This window comes from Akebia trifoliata, chromosome 6 (genome assembly GCF_017979445.1).
Source record: "Akebia trifoliata isolate Shusen 1 chromosome 6, ASM1797944v1, whole genome shotgun sequence".
Lineage (NCBI taxonomy): Eukaryota > Viridiplantae > Streptophyta > Magnoliopsida > Ranunculales > Lardizabalaceae > Akebia > Akebia trifoliata.
In genome coordinates, this window is record NC_141380.1 from 29,344,630 (window position 1) to 29,372,307 (window position 27,678).

The 27,678-nt window shown below is 36.0% G+C and overlaps 1 protein-coding gene across 1 annotated transcript; it reads right to left on the bottom strand.

The window, feature by feature from the left end:
• Positions 1-43: 43 nt before the first annotated feature.
• Positions 44-25,332, bottom strand: LOC147400706 (selenoprotein family protein). The gene is made up of 4 exons (XM_086446516.1): positions 25,134-25,332; positions 14,538-14,596; positions 900-1,081; positions 44-372 (listed from the first exon to the last, which is right to left on the bottom strand). Exons 1-4 carry the CDS (start codon positions 25,285-25,287, stop codon positions 297-299), a joined length of 471 nt encoding a protein of 156 aa, XP_086302642.1. The 5' UTR covers positions 25,288-25,332; the 3' UTR covers positions 44-296.
• Positions 25,333-27,678: the final 2,346 nt, after the last annotated feature.

Here is a 27,678-nt window from a genome sequence, read left to right on the forward strand (position 1 = left end):
TCACAAATTCCTAAAAAAATCATAAAAGCCTCCAAACAAGGGATCAGCCAAAAAAAAATGATTGATTTCCACTATCAACCAAATATATATTCTTTTTTTTTTTTTGAGAATCAGTTCGCTAACATGCTAGCCACTTTAACCACATCATCCTGACATGAGTCTTAAACAACAACAGCATTTTAAGCTTTTCTTGGGAATGACATTTATTTCCTTCTCAATTCTCCAATTCAGGAACATATTTGACGTCTTTAGTTTTAAGTAAAAAACTACGATACTGAAGATCAAATTCCTGTATCTCAGATTGCTGACAAAGTAGGCTTGACCTTCTCTCCTAGGAACTGCCGTATGTGTTCACGTTTCCAGTTGTCAATTCTGCAATGAAAACAACATACTGCAATAAATATGCAAATCGGTACACTACAAAATATATATGTTGAGAAGATGTATGAACTTTCAATTGATGGAAAATGCCACCACACTTAAGGTGAGGAGTGGGTGCTGATATTAAAATAAAAATTTGGAAATAGATGGTGAAAACCATCTAATCAGTACGTTTTGCAATGCAGGATTTCTTGGCCATCAAATGAAAATTGATCCTGCAAGTAGTGTACCGTGTAAAGCTATGTCACCCACTTTTTTCACTTGTGTGCGTGCGTTTTGTGTGTGCAGCCATGCCACTGATGGGTTGTATTTATATAGTCACCAGAATGAGACCTAATTTCTTAGATTTGCCATTTAAAGGAGGCAAATTACCAGTTACTCGTATGATCAAAGCCTTATCCTAAAATCTTAGGGTCAACTGAACAAATCTTGTTCCTCCTTTCAATTCTGTCTAAACCATCAGTTCAAATAGATTTCACCAAAAACGCTAATAAATAAATATAAAAGAAAATACTGACCTTATGGTGTCCTTGTATTGACCATCATTATCCAACATAACAAGCTTTGGTGGAGAATTGAAAACATATTGAACTTTGAGCAATGGGAATTGATCCTTCTCTTCCTCAATGAAGCCAACTACTTCAGGATAGAATACAAGTTTCCTCATGCACACCTCTAATACTGCACCAGAATAAGTAATCTACATTTGAACACAGAAGTCAGTCACATCAAGTGATTCTGGACAAAGTAATGAAGAAAGAGATCCTTTCATCCAGGGAAAGAAGAATCTATAAGTTGAACCCATATCAAACTTCTTTTATGAGGGAAAAAAAAAATCAAAGTTCTTGTATGAGGAAACAATTTAAACAATGGTTTAAACTTTAGAGGGTTTTTGTCCCTTGGATCTTAGTGTAATTGTTGTGTTTTAAGGTCAAGAACAGATAAGGGTGTGAAGTTGCGTGGGAAATTAGGGTTTTTTTTGGGTTCCTTCTTTGAGGTTTTGAATTGGTTTGATTGCAGTGAGAGCATTATTCAAGTAAGGTTTCAGTAATGGAATCTTCTTTTCTTTGTTTCTATTGTTAATTTGTTCTGGTTAAACTGTTAGCCCCCCCAACCACCCCCACCACCACACACCCAAAAAAAAAAAAAAAAAAGGCCACCTTGGATCTCCACAGAAGCTTAACTAGAAACCTGAGGAATCAGAAGAGGTGTTGAGTGATACGAAAAACTAAACCGAGAAAACACCTCTCTCTTGGCCTCCATTACCATGTCCTCTAAAAGCCCCCAGCTGAAGTTATTACTCAGCTTAGCAAGCAAATATGCAAAACTATGTATTTCCTAGCCATAGATACAAGACTATCTATTTCAAGATCTGTCCTCATTTCCTGGAACCTCTGAATAGAGCTTCTTTCACAATGAATCTAGTGGCAAAGAATCTTCTACCCACCATGCCACTCCCACTTACATCTACCAATATAGATTTGCTTCCAAGCTCTCCTGGCAACTAAGTTCTAAAATGGCATAGATAAAGGAGAACCCAACTACCAGTCTGCCTGAAGGTTCTCCTAAAATCTCGCAAAAGATCCAGACTGATTGTCATAACGGATTCATTCATTGAACAAACCATAGATCTTGGATATACCCTTTCAAACCCCTACACCAAACTTAATGATAATAACTCTTCTCCACAAGGTAAACCCTGAACTGCCTTTTAAACAACCCTCTTGCCGGGGAGGTCTTGGACTTGGGCTTAGCATAACTAATAGGCCTTGAACCACAAGAGTCTTGTTCAAGGCTCCCTTACCCTGGCCCGATCTTTCAATACTACAGAAGAACTAATCTTATGGGCCTCCCCAACAAACTCCAAATTGAAACCCCTTCCCCTCTGTTGGGCCAAAGTGTGGGTTTTGGTCACTATTAAGTTGAGTCTCATAGGTAGTATTGAACGGGAATTGCCTTTGTTGCATAGAGCCCTTCAGTGAATCATCCAAGCCCAACTCATCATAAGCCCAAGACACATTTCTGCGAGGTGACTCAGAAGAAACGACTTGTGACTCGCATGGAAACTCATATGGCTCTAACTCAAACTCAGCTTTGGTAATGATGTGGCGACCAACTACTTTGTACATACAAAGGCACTTCCTATACTTAGATTTTTTATCGTCTGGTCCAAGAGAAGAGCCACATGTTGGTTTGTTGGATTCTAGAGACATGACGATTTACGACCCTGAAATTCTCTGGATAGCTCCCACGTGCTGATCTTTTGAATTTTGAAAAACATGGAATTTTCTTGTAGACGTTACCTTTTTTGGGGGTTGAGAAAGCCAGTAGTAAGACTCTATTGATACAGCCAAGAATCGTCTTCTCCAATCACTACAAAGGCTTCTTCGCCACACCAGCACTCCAACTAATATCCTCTTCCACCCCAACCCTTTTACTCGAAGCTTCCCCCAAACCTTCATCCTTCAAAAGGAATTCTCCACCTCTCTTCTGGGCTTCAAGTAAGTAGTAACCACTCTAAACTTCAACTTCTCCTGTTTGCAATCCTCTGTAGAGAATCTGTAGGCCTCTTGCGATGGAACCACATCTTTAATCTTGTGGAATAAAAGTCCTCCCACCATCTCATTTTAAAGTCAACCTTCAAAAGGCCTCTTGTGATAACCCCAAACGACATTCATCTAGATAGGTTGGATCACTATTAGATTCTTGATTTTAGTTATCAAGAATTTTCTTGAAACACATGTTGAGACTCGTCGATCGAGACAAGCGAACAAAGAACTTGTAATTTAATTGTTTCATGTTACTTTATTGGTTATACAACTATTAATCTCAAAAGGAATGATTATACAATCATAACTATGCCTTTCAATAATTTTTTGAGACACGCATTAGGATTAGATAAGGATTAAATGTTAACCAGGGAATTAACCATGTGAACAAACATCACCAATGATTACCCCTAAAAACAACTACTTGGGATGGATTATAAGATTTCTTAGATCGAAATTGAAATGAATCTCAAGGAAATACCTCGAGATTCATGCAACAATCAGATTTGATCGGGTATGACCAATAAAAAGAGATACAGAAATCAAGCAAGATAGACTATTAGATTGTGTAAATCAGACCTCGAGGCATGGCCTTGAGATTTGCGTAACTACTTGTAAGACGATTCTTGATTGAAACCATTGCGTAGATCTCGTCGAATAGATGAGAATTGACTATTGAATCACCAAAATCGGGTTCAAAAAGAGCTCGGAAGAGCGATCCAAAATCTCGTCCATCGGGGGTAACTTTGTATGTTACTACATGTAGCATACAATAAAAAAAATTTGTCCCTTGTCACCTCAAATTAATAGCTTACATCATCAACATCATTATTGCAAATTATTACATATGGTCCTGCATGTAAGATTTGATTGCCATGTGTCCAACCCACCTACCATGCATCCAATCACACTTGTCACTTAAAAAATTGAACCCTTTCATTTCTATCCACCTCACCATAGCTGTTACATCAGATTTTCACTCAAAGACACCATGTCTTTAGCTACGAGAGAGACAAGTGTCTAGTTCGCCCCCATGCATTACTCTTAGTTAGAACTTAACTTGACCATGGTTGCTTAAAACTTTAATCAACCCCAACCACCCCTTAACTAGGGTGAAATTGTAACTAATCTTAGTTAACTAACTTAACCCTAGTTAGTTTATCTCCACCCATAATTAAGTCTCAGCCCAATCTATATGATCCTATGCAACCACTTTTTTTCAACTAGACGCCCTTTACTTAGTCCAGATAGCTCCATATTGCCACCTCAATTTATAGTTCTCTCCATTATATAAAAATTAGGTAAATCTCTATCTTTATTCTTTTCACGCATTTTCCATTGCCTAAGCATCTCTAAAAACCTCTCACCCCCCTCAATTACCTCCACAAATCTTCATAAGTGTATGTGCCTCTTCTTAAGCTTTGCTCTAAACACCATTAAGAAGTTCTAAAGGATTCTTGAAGAGAAAAACCAGTAACCTTCTTATGTCACTTAGCTTGGTATTTGAGAAAAAGCCTTCATTTAATACTTATTAAGGTAAGTGGTTTCCCACTACTACATATTCTTCTATCTTTTTCATTGTTCCTTTAACTAATTCTTCTTCTTACACCATTCTTCCTTATTAGGTTCTCCCTTCACTTAGAAACTATAACCTTAACTCTTCTAGGAGAGTCCACCTTCAAGCATTCTTTAAAATGAACACATACAACTTTAGGTAAGATATATTAGTAGAGGAAACTTCAGCTAGAATATGAACTATAAACATTCGTACTTAATGAAGTTTTTTTGTATTTCAACCCAAAAAGAACTCAAGGTAGTGGAACCGGAGCACGGAACTGAGATTGAGGAATGGGATTTTTGCGAGTTGTACTTGCAGTTTGAGAAGGTATGTACCTTTTCACCCTAGGTATGCCACGCGGCATATTTTCTAAAATAATTGTATTGTTGATTTTAAAATTAATAGTTTACAAAATCTACTTCATTCAACTTGTTTGACATAGGAGGAAAAAATAATGGGTTTTATATTTCACTTGCCATATGTAGAATCATTTTCTTGACTTAATTATACATGACTTGGTTATTTGATATGAATCGTTAGAGAAGAAAGTTTCATCCTTAAATGTTTATATACTTCTAAATTATGGAGTGTTTTCACTATCTTGTTAGACACTAGGCACATAACTATTCAAAGAAAGAACATCATTAGAAATCTTACAACCTACTTCTCACAATTGTTATGTAAAATTTCTGTTTTATGATATGGAAGTATATCATTGTTGCCATGAAATGTGTATGTTTTACGAAGTTCTCAATATTCTGTTTTGCTATATAAATATATATCATTTAACCATGAAATAGTTATGTTTTATTACCTAGAAAGGTCTCAAATATTTCTGTTCAACATCATACAAATACCTCATTTTTATCAAGAAAATTTATGTTTTGTAACATATTTATAATCTAAATCATTTATCTCACTCATGAAAGGTTTTGTTTTGAAAATCGTAATAATGTTTCCTATTTACCATAAGAACTTTATAATTTATAACTTAAAAACCTCTTATGTTTACTATGAGATATCATGTTTAGTAACTTAAAAATATCTCATTTTCTTATCAAATATTTCTGTTTTGGAAACAAAGAAACCTATTCTATTTTCAAAGTTATCTATGCTATAAGTATGTGCATTTACTAAGTATGTATAGATGATGATTGTGATGTGTACTCGTCACATGGATATCTAGTGGTGTAGTTTAGGAGTGATATAGTGGACGATCAATTTTGGATATGGATGATACATTGTTTTTGGTTATGGATGGATTATTCAATGAGTACATCGAGATGAAACACGACATTAGAATTAACAGGCAATTTATGGGTATCTATGGAACGAGTTATAATGTTTAATTTTCCTGTTTTGATTTTCTTTTTAACAAACTGGAATTAAAACAATTATTATACTGATGGTTTAACATCTTACCGATTTCTTTGGAATTTTTTGCAAATAAAACACATACTTATATTATTTTAGTACAATTGGTGAGCCGGAAAAGGACTGTAAAACTTCCTTGCAAGTAATCCCTTGGCTTTTCCGAAAACGAGGAATTACCTAAGATATTGATGGATTTGACTCGCCCCCTGGTGGTACGGGACACCTTGAAGATAGCCACTACCAACGAAGTTTGGGAAGTATTGGTTATATCTTTTTCCGATAAATCTTGATTTTGGTTGTAAAAAGGTTGAAGTTGAAGTCAGTAGCTAGAAGGATTGGAGATTGCACATACGCTTGATAGGCATTAAGTTAAAAAATAAGAGAACTGTAAAAGTGTTTTATTACTAAGCCCTAGTTAGGCTTTAAGAGGATTACATGGTCTAATAAGTGAAAAGACTAAAAGGATAAAAAAAATCTGTAAAACTAATAAAATAAGAGTTATTCAACACTCCCCCTCAAGTTGGTGCGTGGATGTCAGTAACGCCCAACTTGGACAAGACACCTTCAAAGGCAGCTTTGCTGACACCTTTAGTAAGAATATCAGCAAGTTGCTGAGATGTAGGAACAAAGGGAGTACAAATCTGTTCCGAAACAAGCTTCTCTCTAATAAAATGTCGATCAACTTCAATATGCTTCGTTCTGTCATGCAGAACCAGATTTGCCGCTATGTTAATAGCTGACTTATTGTCACAATATAGTAAAAAAGGTGATGTCACTAGAATACATAAATCAGCTAGTAAGATCTTGAGCCACAACAACTCACACACTCCAAGTGCCATAGCTCGGTATTCTGACTCAGCACTAGAGCGAGAAATCACATCCTACTTCTTACTGCACCAAGTGACCAAGTTATCACCAACCTTAGTACAAATACCCAGAAGTAAATTGTCTATCAGTTACGGAGCCAACATAATCTGCATCTGTCCATGCCTTAATGCGAAGATGACCATGATTACTGAATAGGATACCTCGACCAGAACATCCTTTAAGGTATCTAAGAATACGATAGACAGCAGTAAGATGAGATGTTCGAGGCGAGTGCATAAATTGACTTACAACACTAACAACATAGGCAATATCAGGACAAGTCATAGACAAGTAGATCAGTTTTCCCACAAGACGCTGATACTGACCAATATCCTCTAAACACTCCTCCTCAGAATCAGCCAACCTGTGATTCTGCTCAATAAGAGTATCAGCAGGACGAGAACCAAGCTGACCAGAGGCACTGAGTAAATCAAGAACATATTTACGCTGACAAATAAATATACCAAATTGAGACCTCGCAACCTCAATACCTAGAAAATAACGAAGATGACCAAGATCCTTAATCTCAAATTGACGTCCTAAGTAAGTTTTAACCTCGGCAATGCCAACATCATCATCTTCAGTAAGAACAATATCGTCTACATAAACAATCAGAGCGACAGTTTTGCCCTGGGAGTGACGCAAGAAAAGAGTGTGATCAGCAGAACTCTGGTGGAAACCAAACTAATGCATGACCTTAGTAAAACGTTCAGACCATGCACGAGGAGACTGCTTCAAGCCATAAAGAAAACGACGAAGACGACAGACATGGGTAGGAGAAGCAGATGTGAGATACCCATGAGGTTAGACTATATAGACTTCTTCCTGAAGATCACCATTGAGAAATGCATTCTTGACATCTAACTGAAAAAGAGGCCACCCTCTAATAGCGGCAACAGAAAAAAGAACACAAATGGTGGTCATCTTGGCAATGGGGGCAAATGTCTCTTGATAATCAATCCCATAAGTCTGAGCATAACCCTTGGCCACCAACCGGGCCTTATAACGAGCAATAGAGCCATCCGGATTGTGTTTTAGAGTGAAAACCCAACAACATCCCACAGCCTTCCTACCAGGTGGAAGAGGTACGAGTTCCCAAGTCTGAGTCTTTTCAAGAGTATTCAACTCATCAATCATACCTGCTCGCCACTCAAGATGGGTAATAACATCTGCAACAGTAGTAGGAGGAGAAACAGCGGAAACAGACACAAGAAAACTCCGATAGGAGGGTGAGAGGGTATAATCAGATATATAATTAGAAATGGGATGAGTACAAGTGCGCTTACCCTTACAAGTGGCAATAGGTCGATCATCACAGGAGACAGAAGGCGGAGCTGGAGGCGAGGAGACGAGCTGGTTTGGCATAGGAGGGATGGCAGTATTGCGAGGATGGCGAGAATAAACCTGCAGAGGAGGAGGTGATGAATGGACAGGGGATGGAGAAGGAGGAACAGGTATGGGAAGATGAAGAAAAATAAGAGAGGGATTATCAGGTGAATCTAGAGGAAACCACTCAGATTGAATGCCAACGGACCCATTGTAGTAGAGGGTATGCTCAAAAAAGGAAACATCCCAAGAGATGAAACGTCGTTGAAAAGGGGGGTGGTAACAACGGTATCATTTTTAGGTAGAGGAATAACCCAAAAAGATACATTTGACAGCCTTAGGATCAAGTTTTGTACGAGTTTGGTCAATAATTTGAACAAAGCAAACACACCCAAATACACGCGGAGGAAGTGGAAGTAAGGGACAATATAGGTAAAGCTGAAAGATAGGCGTGGCAAACTGAAGAACCTAAGAGGGGGTCCGATTAATAAGGTAAACTGCAGTAAGAACTGCATCGGCCCAATAGGATCGAGGCACGTTCATGCCAATAGAGAGGGCACGGACTAACTCTAGAATATGACGATATTTTCTTTCTGATCTACTATTCTGCTGGGAGTCTTAACATTGGACATTTGATGCTCAATGCCAGACTCTAAACAAAGTTTCAAGACCTCACTGTAGGTGTACTCAGTACCATGATCAGAACGTAAAGCTTTGATGGTACGACCAAACTGGGTACGAACCATAGCAAGAAATTGCTTGAAAATCCCAAAAACTTCACTCTTGTGTTTCATAAGATAGACCCAAGTGGTGCAACTGTGGTCATCGATGAGCAAGACAAAATAACGAAAGCCAAAAGTTGATGTGACAGGGGAAGGACCCCACACATCAGAATGGATTAGGTCAAACATAGCAGGTGCAGTAGTATTCATATTAATAGGATAAGAAGAACGCACATGTTTAACTAATTAGCAAGTTTCACAAGAAAAATTAAGCAAATTGCTATTATTAAATAAAGTAGGGAATATGTGTTTCAAATATCCAAAAGAAATATGGCCTAAGCGTAAGTGCCAACGCATTACAAAAGCCTTATTAGACTGACTACTACTACTAATCTGGGAAGCAGAATGGGTGCTAGGTAAACAAGATACGTCTAAGAGATACAAACTATTCACTTCATGTCTAGTGCCAATCGTCCTCTTCGACTCCAGATCTTGAAAGACACAATGAGAGGGATACAAAATTACACTGCAATTCAAATTTTTTGTAATGCTACTAACAGATATAAGATTAGTAGTGAGCTGAGGAACATGCAGTGTGTTAGTTAAGGATAAAGAAGATGTAACAGGAAAATAACCTTGACCAGTTATAAAAGACAAAGAACTATCAACCAGGCGAACCTTGCGATGACTAGAACAAACACTATAGGTTTTGAAAAAAGAGGACGTACCGGTCATGTTATCGAAGGCATCGGAATCAATGATCCATGGTGAAGAAATGGTGGAAACACTGTGTGCAGATGCAAAAGTACCTGAGTGAGCGAAAGTAAAGACCGGCTAAGATGAAGTTTCCATCTGATTGAAGAATTTTCTGAACTTGTCAAGCTCAGCCTGAGATAAAGATACCGAATCCGATGAAGATGTAATAGCTGAAGGAGGTGCTGGATCAGTAGTCGATTGAGAGACTAAATGAGTTGAAGATTGTTGAGACTGTTAACGTTGCTGATTAGGACGACCATGAAGTGCATAACGACGAGCCTTCACGTGACCCAACTTCCCACAATGATCACACATATGTCGTTGACGGGTAGGCAGAGACCCAGTAGGAGGCTGTGAAGAAGGTAGGCGAGCAAACATAGTAGAGTGGTCTCCCGAAGAATGAGGTAAGACAGCTGCGCGACGACTTTCATTAGCCAAGACATAAGAATACGCAGTCTGTAGAGACGGAAATGGATCCATACCCAATAAGTGAACTCTCGCATACTCAAACTCCTCTCGTAGACCGGCTAAAAACTGAAAAACTCAATTCTTATCCAGAATCGACGCATATAATGTCTCATCAAACGGATCCTTCCAGGCGTAAGACGAGGAATAGAAGGTCAACTCTTCCCACCTAGCACGTAATTGTGATATATAGGTGGTAACTGAAGAATCACATTGCGAAAGATGAGAAATCTCATGCTCTAAGTTAAAGATCTGGACGTTGTTTTGACGTTGCTAGTAAATGCTCTTTGCAGAGTCCCATATCTGTTTTGCGGTCGAGGAGAACATAAACTCAACCACAATGTGTGGTTGCATAGATGTAACCAGCCAAGACCGGACCATAGAATCATTAGCAAACCAGTGGGAGTAAGAAGTGTCGGTCTGTGCAGGTTGTTTGTCCGCTCACGTGAGGTAACCGATCTTTCATTTTTCACCAATGAACATTTCAACCGATCATGCCCAAAGAAGATAATTAGGACCATCTAATTTCACGGTGGTAATCTGAATTCTTGGAAAGTCAGTTGATTGAGAAGAAAGACCACTCGAGCCATTACTATTACCGGTGATAGAGGAAGAGGACGTCTCAAAAACCATTAAAATAAATAAATAAATAATCTATGTACTTTGGTTTGAAGAGAGTTCAAAGAGGACAAGGGGATGACTCTCAACCACACCCTTGCTGTGAGTATAGGCTCCAAACAGCCTTTGTGTTGATCGTAGCCCTCCAAACAGATCAAAGAAGCACCCTGTGCTGATCGCAGGCCTTAGACGAGCCTCTAAACAGATCCAAACAACACCCTTGCTGTGAGTACAGGCTTCAAAGTCACTGAGTAAATTCAAAACAACACCTTTGCTGTGAGTACAGGCTGCAAAACAACCTCTATGTTGATCGCAAGTTGTAGACGAGTTTCCAAACAAATCCAAACAGTTCTTCTATTGTTTTCGTTGAGTCCAAACAGCTTTCTGTTGTTGTCTGCTGTTTTCGTTGAGTCCAAACAGCCCTCTGCTTTTTTCGTTGGGTTCAAACAGCACCTCTGCTGTTGTCGTTGAATACAAACAATACCTCTGCTGTTGTCGTTGAATACAAACAACACCTCTGCTGTTGTCGTTGAGCCCAAACAACACCTCTGCTGTTGTCGTTTGGTTCAAACAACACCTCTGCTGTTGTCGTTGAGTCCAAAACAGCCCTCTGCTGTTGTCGTTGAGCCCAAACAACACCTCTGCTGTTGTTGTTTGGTTCAAACAGCATCTTTGCTGTTGTAGTTGAGTCCAAACAGCAGCCCTGCTGTGATCGTAGACCTCAAATGATGGCCTTGTTGTGGTCGATGACTCCAAACAGCAACACTGCTGTGTTCATGGGTTCCAAACAGCAACTCTACTGTGTTTATTAGTTCCAAACGAATCTAGAACTTGTTGTCGAAAGCCTTTAGAGCCATCAGTTGGCCTAAGAACAACAACCCTGCTGTTGTCGTAAGGTTTCAATGAGTTTTAACGACCTATCGCATTAGGGATGGAATAAAAAACAACCCCCGTAGGGGTGATTATTTACACTGAACCGAGAGGTTGTGAGGTAGATTTATGAGAGGGGTTGTGCGATGAGGTTGTAGCAAAGAGGAAGGAGAGGAGATGGAACCTGGCTCTGATACCAAGTTAAAAATAAGAGAACTGTAAAAGTGTTTTATTTCTAAGCCCTAATTAGGCTTTAAGAGGATTACATGGTCTAATAAGTGAAAAGACTAAAAAGGACAAAAAAAAATCTGTAAAACTAATAAAATAAGAGTTATTCAACACATTAGACGCGAGGTTTACACCTGGTTTAGACATAGATCCATCCTAAATTGTAGTCGTCGATGGCTAACTGCCATTAGGTTTAGTTGGGTCATTGACCCTATTGTCAAATGACAACCTAGGCCGGAAAAGATGGCATATTGCGAATGACTCCACGCTCTCCATGCAAGCCAACGGTTACCATGCTAGACCAGAAAATCAGGACAAGTGAAGACATTCAACCCGTGTTAAAAGGCCAAAAATGTTAGGATCCCTTATCGGTAAATCAATGGGACTTCGGTTTTATTGTACGCCAGTACATAGTACATAGTAGAACTCTGTCGACTGGGCAGGTCGATTTTGGTTGGAAGATCAGTTGCAAGCATGGACCCGCTAGAGATACTCCTCACCTCATGTATTGTAATGTGATGTTGTATGCATATTTATTGTGTCATTATATAACTATAACTAAACTAAAATCAATTAATTATCATTGAAATACTTTAACTATGCGACTATCATGAGACTACTTGCTTTCTTCTATTAATAGATGCCATATAGTAGATGCATTTAAACACAATTGATATAATTCTCGATTTATGCATCATAGTTTTCATAAATAAAAATTCATTTCACACATCGTATTGTAAAGACAAAACTTACAAACTAGATTGTTTTCTCACCCTTGGGTGACTAGCTTAGGGTTAGTCGGTACGTGCTGGACGATTTTGTCGCTCATACTATTTTTTTTCCACCTTTCAGATTTTCCTATAGAGGACACCTTGGTGGAGGAGTATGTTGAGGAGGAGCTGTAACCAGAGCCGTACTACGAGTCAAACCTTAATTCAGAGTTCATGCCTTGAGGAGCTGTCGGTTTACCATTGCTATGATCTGCTTTCCCCGATTGTAAGTCTTTTGTTAGATGTTGGGATGTTTTTTTGTTTATTTATGTATATTGTTCTCAGGACTTACTTGGTTTCTTACGTTTGCTAAACCTTATGTACTACTATTTTGTTATCGCGATGATATGTTATGCTGCTGAACATCTATATATGATAGTATCACCTATGCTTTAGATAAAATTCTTGTGTTATAAATTATTAGCTTGTAGAATAATAATTTCTTTGGGTAGAAAGGTCCTTGAGTTACCTCAACTCTTGACCCATACCTTGGGAATCACAGGAGTCCTAGGGCGTGGTATCTAGACCAATAAGCTTTAGGTGTTAGCGGATCTCTCCCTCGCATAGTATTGAGGTTTATGTTCAAGTTTCGGGTTTGGAGCAGGGTCAAGTATCCCCCAATCACATTGCCAAGTTGACAATAATCGGATTTGGGGCGTGACACCTCCCAACTGGTTCCTTATGTTTTTGAAGACAAAATCCACCCAAAGATGGAAAGGTGACCCCAAAATTTGGATCCAAATCCCTGCTGAACTCTAACTAGGCTCCAATCTATTGATTTTTATGAACCAGGGTTTGACACTAACACAATTTGTCCTACCAACACCTCTTGAAGATCACAAATGGTCTTCACCTCCTCCCTGCTATCCAGTAAGAGAATTCTTCTCAATTGGCCCCAGAAGAGCAACTTAAGATTGGAAGAGACCTTCAATGGTGGCAGAAAATCTTCAACAGCTCCTCCCACTTCATCTCCACTAATTTAGTTTCACATTGCAGCCCACCTCCATCTCTTGAAACCCTTTCGGCTTCTTTGAGGATGTTTTCATACTGGTTTTTTTGCTTTAATAGGATCCCTCCTTCCCTTCTCAACTTGACTGTTCTTTTGATTAGTCTCCATGTCCCCCTCTCTTTACAACATCTTCCAATGTCTTTCTTCCCTAAAATTCAACATCCCCTTCTCAAATCCCTTCATTTTTTTCCTCTAATTCTGTAATAACCTTTAGCCCTAGGCTTACAACCATCCATCAATTCCTCCCTTTTCCTTCTGGGAAAATTAATGTCTTCGACCTAGTTTTCACTAAGACTTGTTGAAGCTTTAGGAATCTCCCATTACGATTCTGCTCACCCATCACCAAGAAGATTATCCCCTTCCTAGCAAATTTTGCTCCAATACAAGTTTCATAGTTACCCACTAAGGCCAACTCCTTGCTCAACCATGAAGCCTCTTCCTCCAACAAAAGCCCCATCGGTTCTCTTTCCTTCCATACTCTTTGATCTCTAATCATGGCAATTATTTAGCCAACAAGTTCTTAAAGCAAAAGTCTTCAACTACAGTTGAAGAACTCTGCTCCTCGATTTCTCCATTGAGGCATGAATTTTTTCTTTAGAGACAATGTATTGATAATAATTTGCATAATAGCTGATTAAAAGAAAATTTTATATTATAATTTTTTCCTAGGCAAGCGAGATAAGTGGTCTGTCATTAGTAGGTGAAGGCGGGTTTTGAACTCAGGTCATGGTATCAACACTCACAGATTCACTTTAACCAACTAAGCAAGTTGGCACCTTCACATTATAATAAATATACATACTACAATAAAGTTAATTTAATGGGCAGGGCTTATCGGTTAAGTTTTAAGCTACATTTGTAATGGATCTTTCTATGCCTAGATTATACGGTTCATCTAGTATAGGAAGAAAAAAAAGGAACATGAAAAATACTAACAGTAAAATTTGTAAATATTGGTAAGATCAAAAAATAAAATACTAAAAAGGCCATTTTTTGACTTGTAAGGATTAACAAGAAATTTCATCTAGATGGGGTCATCCATACCTTGCTCATGGAATCATCAGAATCTTCAGTGCAACATTTCCTACAATCCGATACTAGTTCTGCAGCCAAAAGTAAATAATTAAAAAAAAAAAAAAAAGGAGTAAGCATGGTTAGTAGCCATGTTAGTTAATCATCATCATCCTCAAATACTTATCCAAAAATACTCGGGGTTGGCTAAAAAAATCCTTTTTCCTACATTCCACCCTGCCTAGAATCACGTATTTTGTTATTGAAAGAGTGTTCATATTTTCTTTCACTATCTCCTTCCACATTGGTTTAGGTTTGTAGTGATTCTAGTTGTTGTGTAATTTTTTAATTTACATAAATGCACCAAGACTGGATATGCTATCGTCCAAGACCTCATAAAGACATTAACATTCTCCATTACTTCGAATTTCCCCAAATGCCTGTATCATTTTGTAGTGATTCTAGTTGTTGTGTAATTTTTTAATTTACATAAATGCACCAAGACTGGATATGCTATCGTCCAAGACCTCATAAAGACATTAACATTCTCCATTACTTTGAATTTCCCCAAATGCCTGTATCATTTTGTAGTGATTCTAGTTGTGTAATTTTTTAATTTACATAAATGCACCAAGACTGGATATGCTATCGTCCAAGACCTCATAAAGACATTAACATTCTCCATTACTTCGAATTTCCCCAAATGCCTGTATCATTTTGTCTTTTAGTATATAAAAGTAAGGGTATTTTGGTTTTTATGGATTGATACATTTTTTTGCACTAAAAGACAATGCTAAGGATATTTTGGAAGATCCAAAGTTGTGGAGAATGCTAACATCTCCTTGAGGTCTTGGATGTTAGCATTTCTATATATATACAAAAGTAAAAAAAGCAGCATATGGACTATTCAAGCACCAAATGATACGATGCAATGATGTAAAAATGGTGATCATGAATCACTGTGGTTTTTTTTATAGGTAAAGGAAAAAAGTTGGGGGGGGGAGGGGGACCAAGTAGCCCATACAACCAACCAAAAAAGAAGAAAGAAAATTACAAAAACAAAAACAAAAATGAATCAAAGCAACAACAAAACAAGCCAACTCAAGTTAAACATGTTAGATCCCACTTCAACAACATATACTCAAACAAAAATCCTCTAAAATCTATAAATAATTATCTCCACAAAAATAAGAGCTCGGTAATCGAGATTAGAGTTTTTTTTTTTTGCATGGAGTGTTTTTTTCATTTGAAACCCTACTATTTTCTTCCAACCAAATACCCCTACAAATTAGGGTTGCAGCTTGGTCCGGTTCAAACCGAGAACTGAACCAAACCGATAGCTTTGGACTGGTTTGGTTCGGTTTGTAACAAGTTGTGGTTCAGTGCTGGGTTTAGAAAATGGAGAACCGATTGGGTCTCGGTTTAGGGCTTGTTTAGGACATAGAATAATTTTTTACTCATGGATAAATTACTATTTTTTTAATGAATAGATTAATGATTTATTATAAGAGTTTTTATGTTTATTATTTATTTATTATTTTTAAAATGTGTTGTTTCCAACTAAGTTTATGGGAACCTAGCAAAAAAACCTAAGTTTATAGGATATTGGTAACCCATGGAACCGAACCAAACCGACCTTAGTTTGGTTTGGGTTGCTTCGGTTCTATTGGCATTTCGGTTCGGTTCTAGTTCTTATTTAGTAGAACCTACCTATGTTGGTTCGGTTCCAATTTAGACACGAACCAAACCGAGTTGCACCCCTATTGCAAATGGCAAATGGTAATTATGGGAGAATACATTGTGCTGCCAACTCCGAAAAAGGCCTAAGATAGACTGAGGAAGACACCGCGAGATTCTATAAAACAAAAAAAAAATTAGCCCAAACCTCTAGCAAATAAATAATGAATTAGCAAATGACTAACTGACTCTCCATCTGATTAAAAAAAAATTTATGGAATTCCCTTTTCCATAAAATATGATCCACCCTAAGAATTTTCCAAAGATCGTCAACCAAATGAAGGAAGCCATCTTTGATGCCACTTCTGGACCCCAAATTGCAGTTATAGGAAGGACAAGATTGGGTTAGAAACAATGAATTTATAGAAAGAACTTACAAAAAACATCTTACCTTTGCCAATTTTGTAATCTCGTTTGTATTTTGTCGAGAACTCAATGGTAATCTAAGAGATACAATTGATAAGACTTCTCATCTACTGAACATCCCAATTACTAAAACCCCTTCTAAAACCTAAAGTCCAAGAGATTCAATTTCTAGATGGAACCACTGGGGTTTGGATGTGTATACCCAATTACCCTTTACTCCAGTAACCTCTCTAACCATCTTTACTTTCATTTTTTTTTGTTGTTGTGTTTTTTTACTTTGATATTTTTGTTTGCTTTATTTTATACCAGAGTCATAGTTGAATCCATGATTTCGGTGGGTTCTCATGGCATCGAGCTGAGAGCAAGTAGGTAGAGATATTTTGAAAAGAAATCGACAAGGAGACGAAAAACTAAGACATTGAGTAGGCAAGTTGAAGATTAACTTGTCGATTGAATCAACATGGTATTTGTGAGCAAAGTGATGATAATGATGCTTCCAAAGGTGATGAAAAATCTTTCTACAACCATGCTCTACGTGATGAGTTTCCTAATTGGGTAAGTTCCCTTGGAGAAGTTCTTCAATCTTAAAAACAATCAAGAACGCATGTAAAGGTGAAAGTTAAAAAAGGATTCAATGGAGAAAACAAAAGTTTACCTCACAGACATAACAAAATCAAAGCTAAATTCCTCATAGTAGATTATGCACAAACTTCATTTCGAAGGTTTCAAAATCTACAAGGAAATAAAAGTACAAATGAACACACACAGTTATTTTAGCAACTCTCTACGAAGTGTAGCTTGAATGAAAGTTAAAAGGATTTGGTTGCCTGTTATGTTAATGGACTCCGCTTACCAATCCAAGATAAATTAGCATTGCAAAATATTAGGAAGGTAGCAAATACCTACAAATTGGCCCTTAAAGTTGAAGCCCAATTGAATTGTTAGGAAAACTATGGTAAAGAAGAATTCATACAAGTTGCATGGAAAGGGAGTATCAAGTGTTCAAGGAAATGTCCCAATGAACCGTTGAAGTCGAATTGACATAATCATATATTGGGTGGAATTCAACTCTATAATGAAGAAGGGTAATTGTAATGTTGTGCCTCTTTAAATCAAAGACACATAAAATTTGGAATGACCATCTAACTACTCCAAATGTAGAGAAGCCGAACATAGATCGCATGACTGTCCAAAGTGTTGAGTCGAGAACCGTCACTTAAAATGAAGAAAGTGATGAGACAGATGAGAAAACAGATTTTAATGATGAGCCTATGTATGATGCAGAAACCCATACATCTTGATGAAACTACTAGATCACATGAAGCTAAGTTTTGTAATTCGCAAGGTTTTGACTAATCCTTGAGTGTCCCGAAGATGATTGGTTACATACTAGCATCCTCTGTACATGATGCACATGTGGTAGGAAGGTTGCAATGTCATCACGAATGGTGGGAGTGTTGAACATTTGATTTCACAATAGATTGTGGACAAGCCTCATATCTCATGGCTCAAAAAGAGCAATGAGGCAAATGTCTGCAACTGACGCTTGGTTTCTATAACTATTGGAAATTCCTATAAAGATGAAATATGGTGTGAAGTGACCACTCATGGATGTGTATCACTTGTATTGTTGTGACCATGACAATACAATAAAAAGTGTAAACATGATGGGGGAACATGACACCTACACATTTTGGAAAGATGGGGTGAAGGTGACTCTTGATCCAATGAAAGGAATTTGCAATAAAGTCTTCTAGACAAAAGGACAGCAATTTTCTCACTTGGTGAGTTTATGGATGACAATATGGAAAGCTAGGTGGTCTATACGTTGGTTCTTAAAGAAGCGATAAAAGCTAATCTAATCCCAAATAAGTTATAATCCTTAAATGTGTGAATTTGTGAAAGCTAATCTAATCCCAAATGAGTTATAATCTTGAGATGTTTGAGTTTGTGGATATTATGAGGGACATCCAACACCACATTGATCATATTTCGAGTTCAAGTTTGTTGAACCAAACCCACTATCGTATAAGCCAATAGAATATGAAAAGGCATAGGAAAGTAAAAGAATTATTGAAAGGCCCAATAAAAGAAAGCATGGGCCTTGTGTCATACTAGCATTATTGATCCCTAATCTGTGGTGATTTACTTTGATGACATTCTCATCTACAATGCTATTGACAAAGGCCACTTAGAGCACCTTTATGAGGTTATAAAGGCCTTACAAATGGAGAAGCTTAATGTGAAGATAGCTTTATTTTTTTGGGCTATAAGGTTATTTTAGAAGGGATTAAGATTGAGGAAAGCAAAGTGAAACCAATTGTAAATTGGTTGGTTCTTAAGAGTATTAGTGAGGTTTAGAGTTTTAATGGGTCGGCTATATTATATAGACAATTCATTCAAACTTTTGTTCTAAGACAAGGTGTCCTCACCCCCTTTGGAAGTGGGACTAATTCATAAATATACACCCTACCACCACAAATAGGCATATCGAGTAAATCCGCGGGTGGGCAGACTTGATCTCACAACCCTGGGGAGCACACATTGGGTGGTTCATTCAAAACCTTAGCTTGTTGATCTCACCAATCACCGATTGCTTGAAGAAAATGTCCCTCCACTGAACTAAGGGGGCGGATAAAAGTTTCAAATAAATGAAAGAAAAAATATTAGAAGTTAATATGCTTGCTTTGTCGAATTTTGATTAAGGGTCTGAAGTTGATTGTGACGCCTCACATGTTGGAATGAGAGTCATGAAGGAAAACTTCTTGCCTTTTTAGTGAGAAGTTGAATGAGATAAGGAGACAATATTATGTGCATGATGTAAATTATTTCAACTTGGTGAAAGACAAGATGTTGGCAGCTCATATGCTTATTTTGCCGAATTTTGATTATTTGCTTGAAGTCGATAATGATTCCTCAAATGTGGGAATTAGAGTCATGTTAAGTCAAGAAGGAAAATCTCTTAACTTTTAATGAGAAGTTGAATGATATAAGGAGATGATATTCTATGTATGATGTAAACTGTATGCCACCATACATGCATTGAGACATTTAAGACACTATTTGGTCCAAAAAGAATTCATTCTATTTTTCAACCATGAAACTTCGAAGCATATCAATGGTTGAAACAAGTTAAACTAGAGACATGGAAAATGGCACGAAACGTGGAATCAAAATAAGAAAGCAATGCATCAAGTCGGAGAATAATGCTACTTGACACCTTGGCTTCAGAGGTTGTTGGGTTTGATTGCCTCTTAAGGATCTATGATGCAGGACGATGAGGGGAGATAAGAAAATAAAATTTGATTTTGGAAAAATAGGGGATTTAGGGTATTTGGGTATAGGGTGGATTTGGTTTAGGATTGAGTAAGGATTTGAGATTGGGTTTACGATTTGGGTTAGGATAAGAGAAATAAGAAAATGGAATTTGATTTTTGGAAAATAGGGGATTTAGGTATATGGTAGATTTAGTTTAGGAGATTAATGAAGTAAGGGTTAAAAAAAGTGGAAAAGGATTAAGGGTAAAATAAAATGGGATTTGTAGGTTCCAAGAATCAAGAATCAAGAATCAAGAAAGGGGTTTCAAGAATCAAGATTCAAGAATCCAAGACTTCAATAAATCAAAAATCAAGGATTCAAGATTTCTTGAAAAAAAAATCAAGAAAACAAACTTTATGGGTTGGGTTCTTGAAATGATTAAAGGGTTCTTGATTTCTTACAAAAAAAAAAAAAAAATTGATGATAAAAAAAATAAGATTAAAGAAAAGAAGAAAAAAATGATATTTACCTTAGAATCACCACCAATGATTTCCATGACATCAACCATGTTGAATGCACCAACATTCAAAAGAAAACAAAAACTTCTTGTATTCCATTCATTCTCTATAAATAAACTCTAATACAATCTATAAATAAGGAAAATCAACCAAGAATCCTAATAAAACTAAAATACCTAATTTTTGTAACTTTCTCTCTCTTAATTTTCAAATCTTAATAAATTTAAATAAAATATAAACTAAAATTACTAAACTCCCCCTAAATATTATACTAAGACCATGGTCCAATAAAACATGAAAATAAGCCTAAAAAACATAAAAATTAAAGTCCTAAAATAACTCAAAAAATAATAATAATAATAATCTAAAATAATCTCAACGATAATTAAGTGAAAACCTAAATAATTATAGATTTTCGTTAAAATCCTTGACTGTTGACTCAATTTGTGTTCCACATTATTCTTCTCTAGTTTGAGAAAAGTCGTCCTCGAGTTTTAAAGTGCTTTAAAATGATAATGGAAATTTGTGGTTCATCCCTTTTGGCGAAGATTTGTCCTCATGTCTTGATGTTGTATTGAACCATTAACTTCAAATTACGATATTTTATCTTGGTAAAATCTTTAGAGTACTCATTTGAGATGATTAAGTCAGTTTGAGCTAGTGATTGAACAACTGCATCATGAACAAAAATTGTAGATGTTATCTCCAAAAGATCTTCTTTACACTCTTTTGACGTATCTTCCACTTTTCAACTTGCTCTTGGACTGATGGTATCGTAAGTGTTGACTTCCACGGCGATATCTTGAGTATATATCGTTTGTACAAAGCAATATGTAGAATACCCTGCTTCACATCAAAAGTAACCCGTTCATGTGAGATCCAACCGCATCCCAGCACGATATGACATTCCTCTAAAGGAACCACCTTACAGTTGGCACTATTGATGAACTTTCCTAGACAAAACTGAACAACGAAATCTCCATCATAATATCCACAAAATCTCTTATCTTCAGCATTTTGTAAGATCTCAACGAAACTTGTTGAAATCAGGTTCTCTTCATAATATCACTATACAATGCCTTGAATGACTTCCAAAATGTAGTTTTGACTTCTAATACCATCTTTCTTCAATTCTTAACCCTCTATCTTTTTTCTTAATCTTTAACCAAATCCTTAACCCAATTCCCAACCAGATTTTCCTAAATCCCCTATTTTTCCAAAATCAAATTCTATTTTCTTATCTCTCCTATCCTAACCCAATTTTAAATCCTTACTCAATCCTAAACCAAGTCTACCTTATACCCAAATACCCTATTTTTCCAAAATCAAATTCTATTTTCTTATCTCCCCTCATCGTCTTGCATCAAATTGGTATGGTATTAGAGCTTAGGTTAAGGCGACACACATTAGCAAATCCCGTTGAAGGGATTATTTTATTTTTATGTTTTTTCGGCTTATTTTCATCTTGGCCCATGGTCTTAGTATAATATTTAGGGGGAGTTTAGTAATTTTAGTTTATCTTTTATTTAAATTTATTAGGGTTTGAAAATTAGGAGAGAAAATTATGAAAATTAGGTATTTTAGCTTTATTAGGACTCTTGGTTGATTTTCCTTACTAATAGATTGTATTAGGGTTTATATATAGAGAATGAATGGAATAAACAAGAAGTTTCTGTTTTCTTTTGAAAAAAAAATGATATTTATCTTGGAATCACCCTAATGATTTCCATGGCATCAACCATGCTGAATTCAACATTCAAAAGAAAACAAAAACTTCTTTTTTATTTCATTCATTCTCCATAAATAAAACCTTAATACAATCTATAAATAAGGAAAATCAACAAAGAGTCCTAATAAAACTAAAATACCTAATTTTCGTAACTTTCTCTCATAATTTTCAAACCCTAATAAACTTAAATAAAAGATAAAATAAAATTACTAAACTCCCCCTAAATATTATACTAAGACCATGGACCAATTTAAGATAGGTTCTCCTGATGATTAGACCAAGTAAAAACATTACAACTCATAGGAATACCCATTGAACCATTAAGGCTAAAAAAACCGGAAAACTTCCTCATGCACGCCTACATTCTAGATCCCCTTTTTTCTAAAAAGGAAAATGGATCATATTAAAATCACTGCCTGATGTAGGGTAGAACACACAATCTTAAAGTTAATATTAAAAATCTAGTTCTTGAGTGGAATCCCAGAAACTAAGAGTAATGAAGAATTTCTATGTCAAGCAAAACTGATGTAGATAGGCTTGTCGACACTTATCTCAACGCCTATGATCGAGTTAGGATGCATCGAAGAAAGAAATCAATAGCATTGATCGAGTCAACTCTGTTTGGACAAGTCAACTCGACCTAAGCTTTGACCAGTCCACAAGACCTAGTCCAACTTCTCTTAGGACTCTTTATGTTGCTAATTTCTTTCTTCGATGCATCTTAACTCCATCATAGGCATTAAGATAACTATCGGCAAGCCTATCTACATCACCGCCCAAACACCACGAGCAATCACAATATGATCTAGTGGACTTGAGCTCCTCCTAGAATTGACCCATTTCACTAATGGGGTTTGGCCCATAAATCCCTAAAAAGACCTATGTAAAAGCTTCTCCCACCTTCAAACATAAGATGGAAATCGAAAAAGCACCTATCAAGACATCATCCACTTGATGTAATTCAAATTCCTTCTTGCAGTACCCAAGGCATGAAAACAATTCCACCCTTTATTCTTCAAACCCCAAAGTTCATAAACAACAACGATCTCAAGGTTGAATTCCTACAAGACCACAATTTCAAGCTTTTGATGTTCAAGTTTCAACCCTTGCAAGATAATAACATAATTACAAACCTCCTTACGCTAATTTCCTAGTGTGTCAATTTGCCCCCCAAAACTATAAAAGGCATTGACTATCCATCTTAAGTTGGACCCCAATTCACTTGTTTGCAAATCATGAAGTATAAATAAGAAGTATATCGTAGCATTAGGACAATTTTCAGAATTTCCAGATAGAATCATATATCATAGCAGTAGGATAAATTTCAAAATTTCCAAATAGAAGCAAAAATCAACTAAGCTCTTATAGATCATGGTTAAATTTAGTGCTAGTTAATATTGCACCCATCATCAAATTTCCATGAGATTTGTGTGGTACTAATGGAAGTCCTATCGAATATGTGACTTTAGGAGATGGCTAATCTAAAAAACAATACAATCACATGATCTCATTTTTTTTTATTCAATGAGATTGGATAAAGTACGAGCATGTGGTTAGTCACCTATGAAATGATACACAATCTCATAATTATTAGAGAAGAACCAAAGGTTTCCACAAGTAGGTCAAGGGATAGTTTACCATCATGTGGGTGCACTTTTTGTTGAGACAAAAAAAAAAAAAAAAAAAAAGGTGCCACTATTCATTTTGTTCCTCCTAAACTAATCTATTGAATTGAGCAAAATGATTATCCACTTGTAACTGTCATAATGTATTTCTATCGAAAACAATATATTTCCCATAGATATGCTCAAAGTTGGCTTAACTTTTTTGCATCATGAACTTATGATATATAAAGCCACTAGGCTTCTCATGAAATGCAACAATCACCAAGTCTAGAGCATAGATGTCAAATAATGTATTTATATCGAAAACAATATATTTCCCATAGAAATGCTCAAAGTTGGCTATAATTTTTTGCATCATGAACTAATGATATATAAAGCCACTAGGCTTCTCATGCAATGCAACAATCACCAAGTCTAGAGCATATATGTCAAATAATGTATTTCTATCGAAAACAATATATTTCCCATCGAAATGCTCAAAGTTGGCTAGAACTTTTTTGCATCATGAACTTATGATATATAAAGCCACTAGGCTTCTCATGCAATGAGACAATCACCAAGTCTAGAGCATAGATGTCAATCTTGTAATGATAGAAAATAATAGTTAGCAACATATTTTGAAGGTGCCAGCTAGCTTGGTCGGTAAAGTCTACGGGTGATGATGCCATAGACCTTGATTCAATTCCCACCATCATCGAGTTATTGATCTCATTAAAAATAGGCCTACTGATCTAAAAAATAAAATTCTATCACATGCGCACCATCAGAATTACTTAAAACATGACAAGTTTTTCTTTCTCTCTTTTTCTTTCCCCCCTTTTATTTGTCAAGACTCTTTAATAAGCATGAATGAAGGGGATGCCCACATTAATAAGGGCATCCAAGCAGAATGTTAATTTCTCTTTGTTACCATACAAGGAATTATTCAACGTCAGCAACCATTTTGTAATCTTACTTTTTATGATTAGAAGGTTGTTTTAAGGATAAGCTGAAATCTAATCATTCCACTGGAACAATTTAAATGATTTGATCTTCTTCTTTTTGGATAAGTGGGATTGATCTTTGCAATTAATTGTTCTTTTTGGATAAGTGGGATTGATCTACGCAATTAATTGTTAGACGCTATAATCATAAACAGAAAAAGTGGTAATAAAATCCATCCAAAAAAGCTGAAATATGAAATTTTCACATAATAAGACTTTTCAATTTCTCTTAAATTTTGCAGAAATCATAGATGTTTGGAGTTAAAAACACTGAATTGGGCATAAATAGACAGGCATATAATCAATATTTAAAAATTCAATCATATGTATATTACATGAATCCTTAAAATATACAGCACAGATCTTCATTCGTACAGAGTGTAATTCATGAGAGAGAGAGATGTAATTGATACCTTCATTCTTGACATATTCTGCGAATGTGTTGCAGTCGGAGCAGAGAGCGAGACCTGTAAACCCTAAATTCTCGCACAATTTGGAGCTAAGCTGATCGCCCGAAACCACGGAAAGAAGAATAAAGATTACTTTTAGGGCAAACCACGGAATCATCTCTCTCTCTCTCTCCTTTGTATTTGAAGTCTGTATAGGTCCGTAACTGTCTTATATAGTGTGTAGGGGAACCGATAGGCAATAACCATTGCGATTTTCACGACTTGCTTCGAGACTTTCTTGAATCCGTACTAGCTGTTGCCTATGCGTGTCTGGACTGGGTCCAATCCGGTCATCCTATCCGTTGGTTTACTGAGTTGACTAATTCACTAGCCACAATGGATCGCATGGCTTAAATTTTGAAAAGATTACTTAGGGACTATTTTTTACAGAAGTCAATTCCTGTTTCAGAAGTTAGTTTTTAAAAGAAGTAGAAGCCTAGAACCTGAAAAGCTACATCTAGCAGAGGTTTGTTCGTTACAGAAGCATAGAAGCTAGAAAAACCTGTTCGTTCGACAATTTTTTGTTGTTGGATTCTGGTAAAATGACTAAAATACATTTAATATTGATAATACACCCAAAATGCATAAAAATTATCAGAATACCTTAATAAATATATAATTACACACACACACACACACACACACACACACACATATATATATATATATATATATATATATATATATATAAAATTATTTTTAATTTAAATAAATTTATAAAGTTTATAATTCTATCGAAATTTCGGTAGCATCTCCTCTTAAAAATAATATATAATCTATCAGCCACGTAATATCTCATACATATTAACATTAAAAAAAACACATAATACGTATATTAACATGTTTTAAACCATTATACTTCATCATTGTTGAAAGAGAAATGTTGCTATTAACATTGTAATAAAAAATGACCAGAATGCCTTAATAAATATATAATTACACTATATATATAATTCTATTGAAATTTCGACAACATCTCCTCTTAAAAATAGACATATGAAATTTTCCTAAAAAAGAAAATACCTGCATAATACACAATCCAATATTCACATAATATCACACACAATCCAACATCCATATAACATCCCATATACATTCCAACATCCACATAACATTCGATACACAAATCACATTTTATCAAATAAAAAGTATTACAATGTCATACAAAAAGAAAAATATAATTTTCATTAAGAAGTTCTTAAGCTCTATTATAAATAACATATAATGCATTAGTTATTCTAGTCCTTGTCTTTTCCATGGTAATACGAAATCGACGATTTATAGGCTCACCATTATTATCATGTTTACGTGCACCCCTTCATCTTCTACAATTTATTTTTCTTTAAAACATAAGAATTCTTCATCTGCAATTGCATGCTTCCTTATGAAGTTATGGAGTGTCATGTAAGCCAATGTAATATCTCATTGTATTTCGAATTTGTAACGTGGCATTTGCTTCAAAATTGACCATTTTGCCTTTAAAACTCAAAAACATCGTTCGATAATATTTCTAAGTGAAGAATGCATATAGTTAAAAAATTCATTATCTGTTCTTAGCCTTGACTCTTTTCTAAAATCTTGTAAATGATATGTTACACCCTGATAAGGTGCAATGTAGCCTTCTATCAATGGATATCTAGAGTCGACCAAATAATATTTGTCTTGAAAAAAAAAATCTATTAAGAACGAAGATGTGGAAATTACATTGTAACGATGATTTTGTAACAGTGTCGAGGAACACGCGAGAATCATTAGCTGATCCCTCCCATCCAGCTACGACATGTATAAATGTCATATCAAAAATATAAGTAGCCATAACATTTTGTGCTATGCCTTTGTGTCCTCAAAATCTATTTTGATGCACGAATGAGATATGTGCGCTAATGTGTGTCCCATTAATCGCCTCAACACAGTCTTTATATTTACATATTTCATATAAATAACGATATTTTATGTTATTAAAAATAATGGTAAATAAAGAAAAATCACTGAGAAAATACCTTGAAATATAGCCAATATATTTTATTGGTTCGTATATGCATCGAGACTTCATTGAGATTAGGAGGAATAATAAAAAACTTTGAAATTTCAATTAAGCCTCTTAGAACTATGTGAAAATATTTGTTAATGGTATCTAATGAATGCTTAAAACTGACCATCAGTACCCTATGCCTTTCATTGTGACCCACGGTATAAATAAACATTGCAATTTGCTCTTGAACTGAGATCTTTTCGTCTCTTAACAAATCCCTCCTTTTTAAAATGTCGCACAAATTTAGGAAAACATGTCGTTCCATCGTAAATAAATCATTGCATGTGTTACTTTGTCCATCAATGATGTGACGCACATAATCTGCTCCAGTATAATCAGAATTCCTATGTGGTTCCCTATAAATAAAGGTGTCAGCGTATTGTTGTATTACAACAACATCACCTGTTATAAAAATATCTAATGATAAATCATCATCTACGGTAGTCACATCATGAACTTCATCGTTACTGGACATAT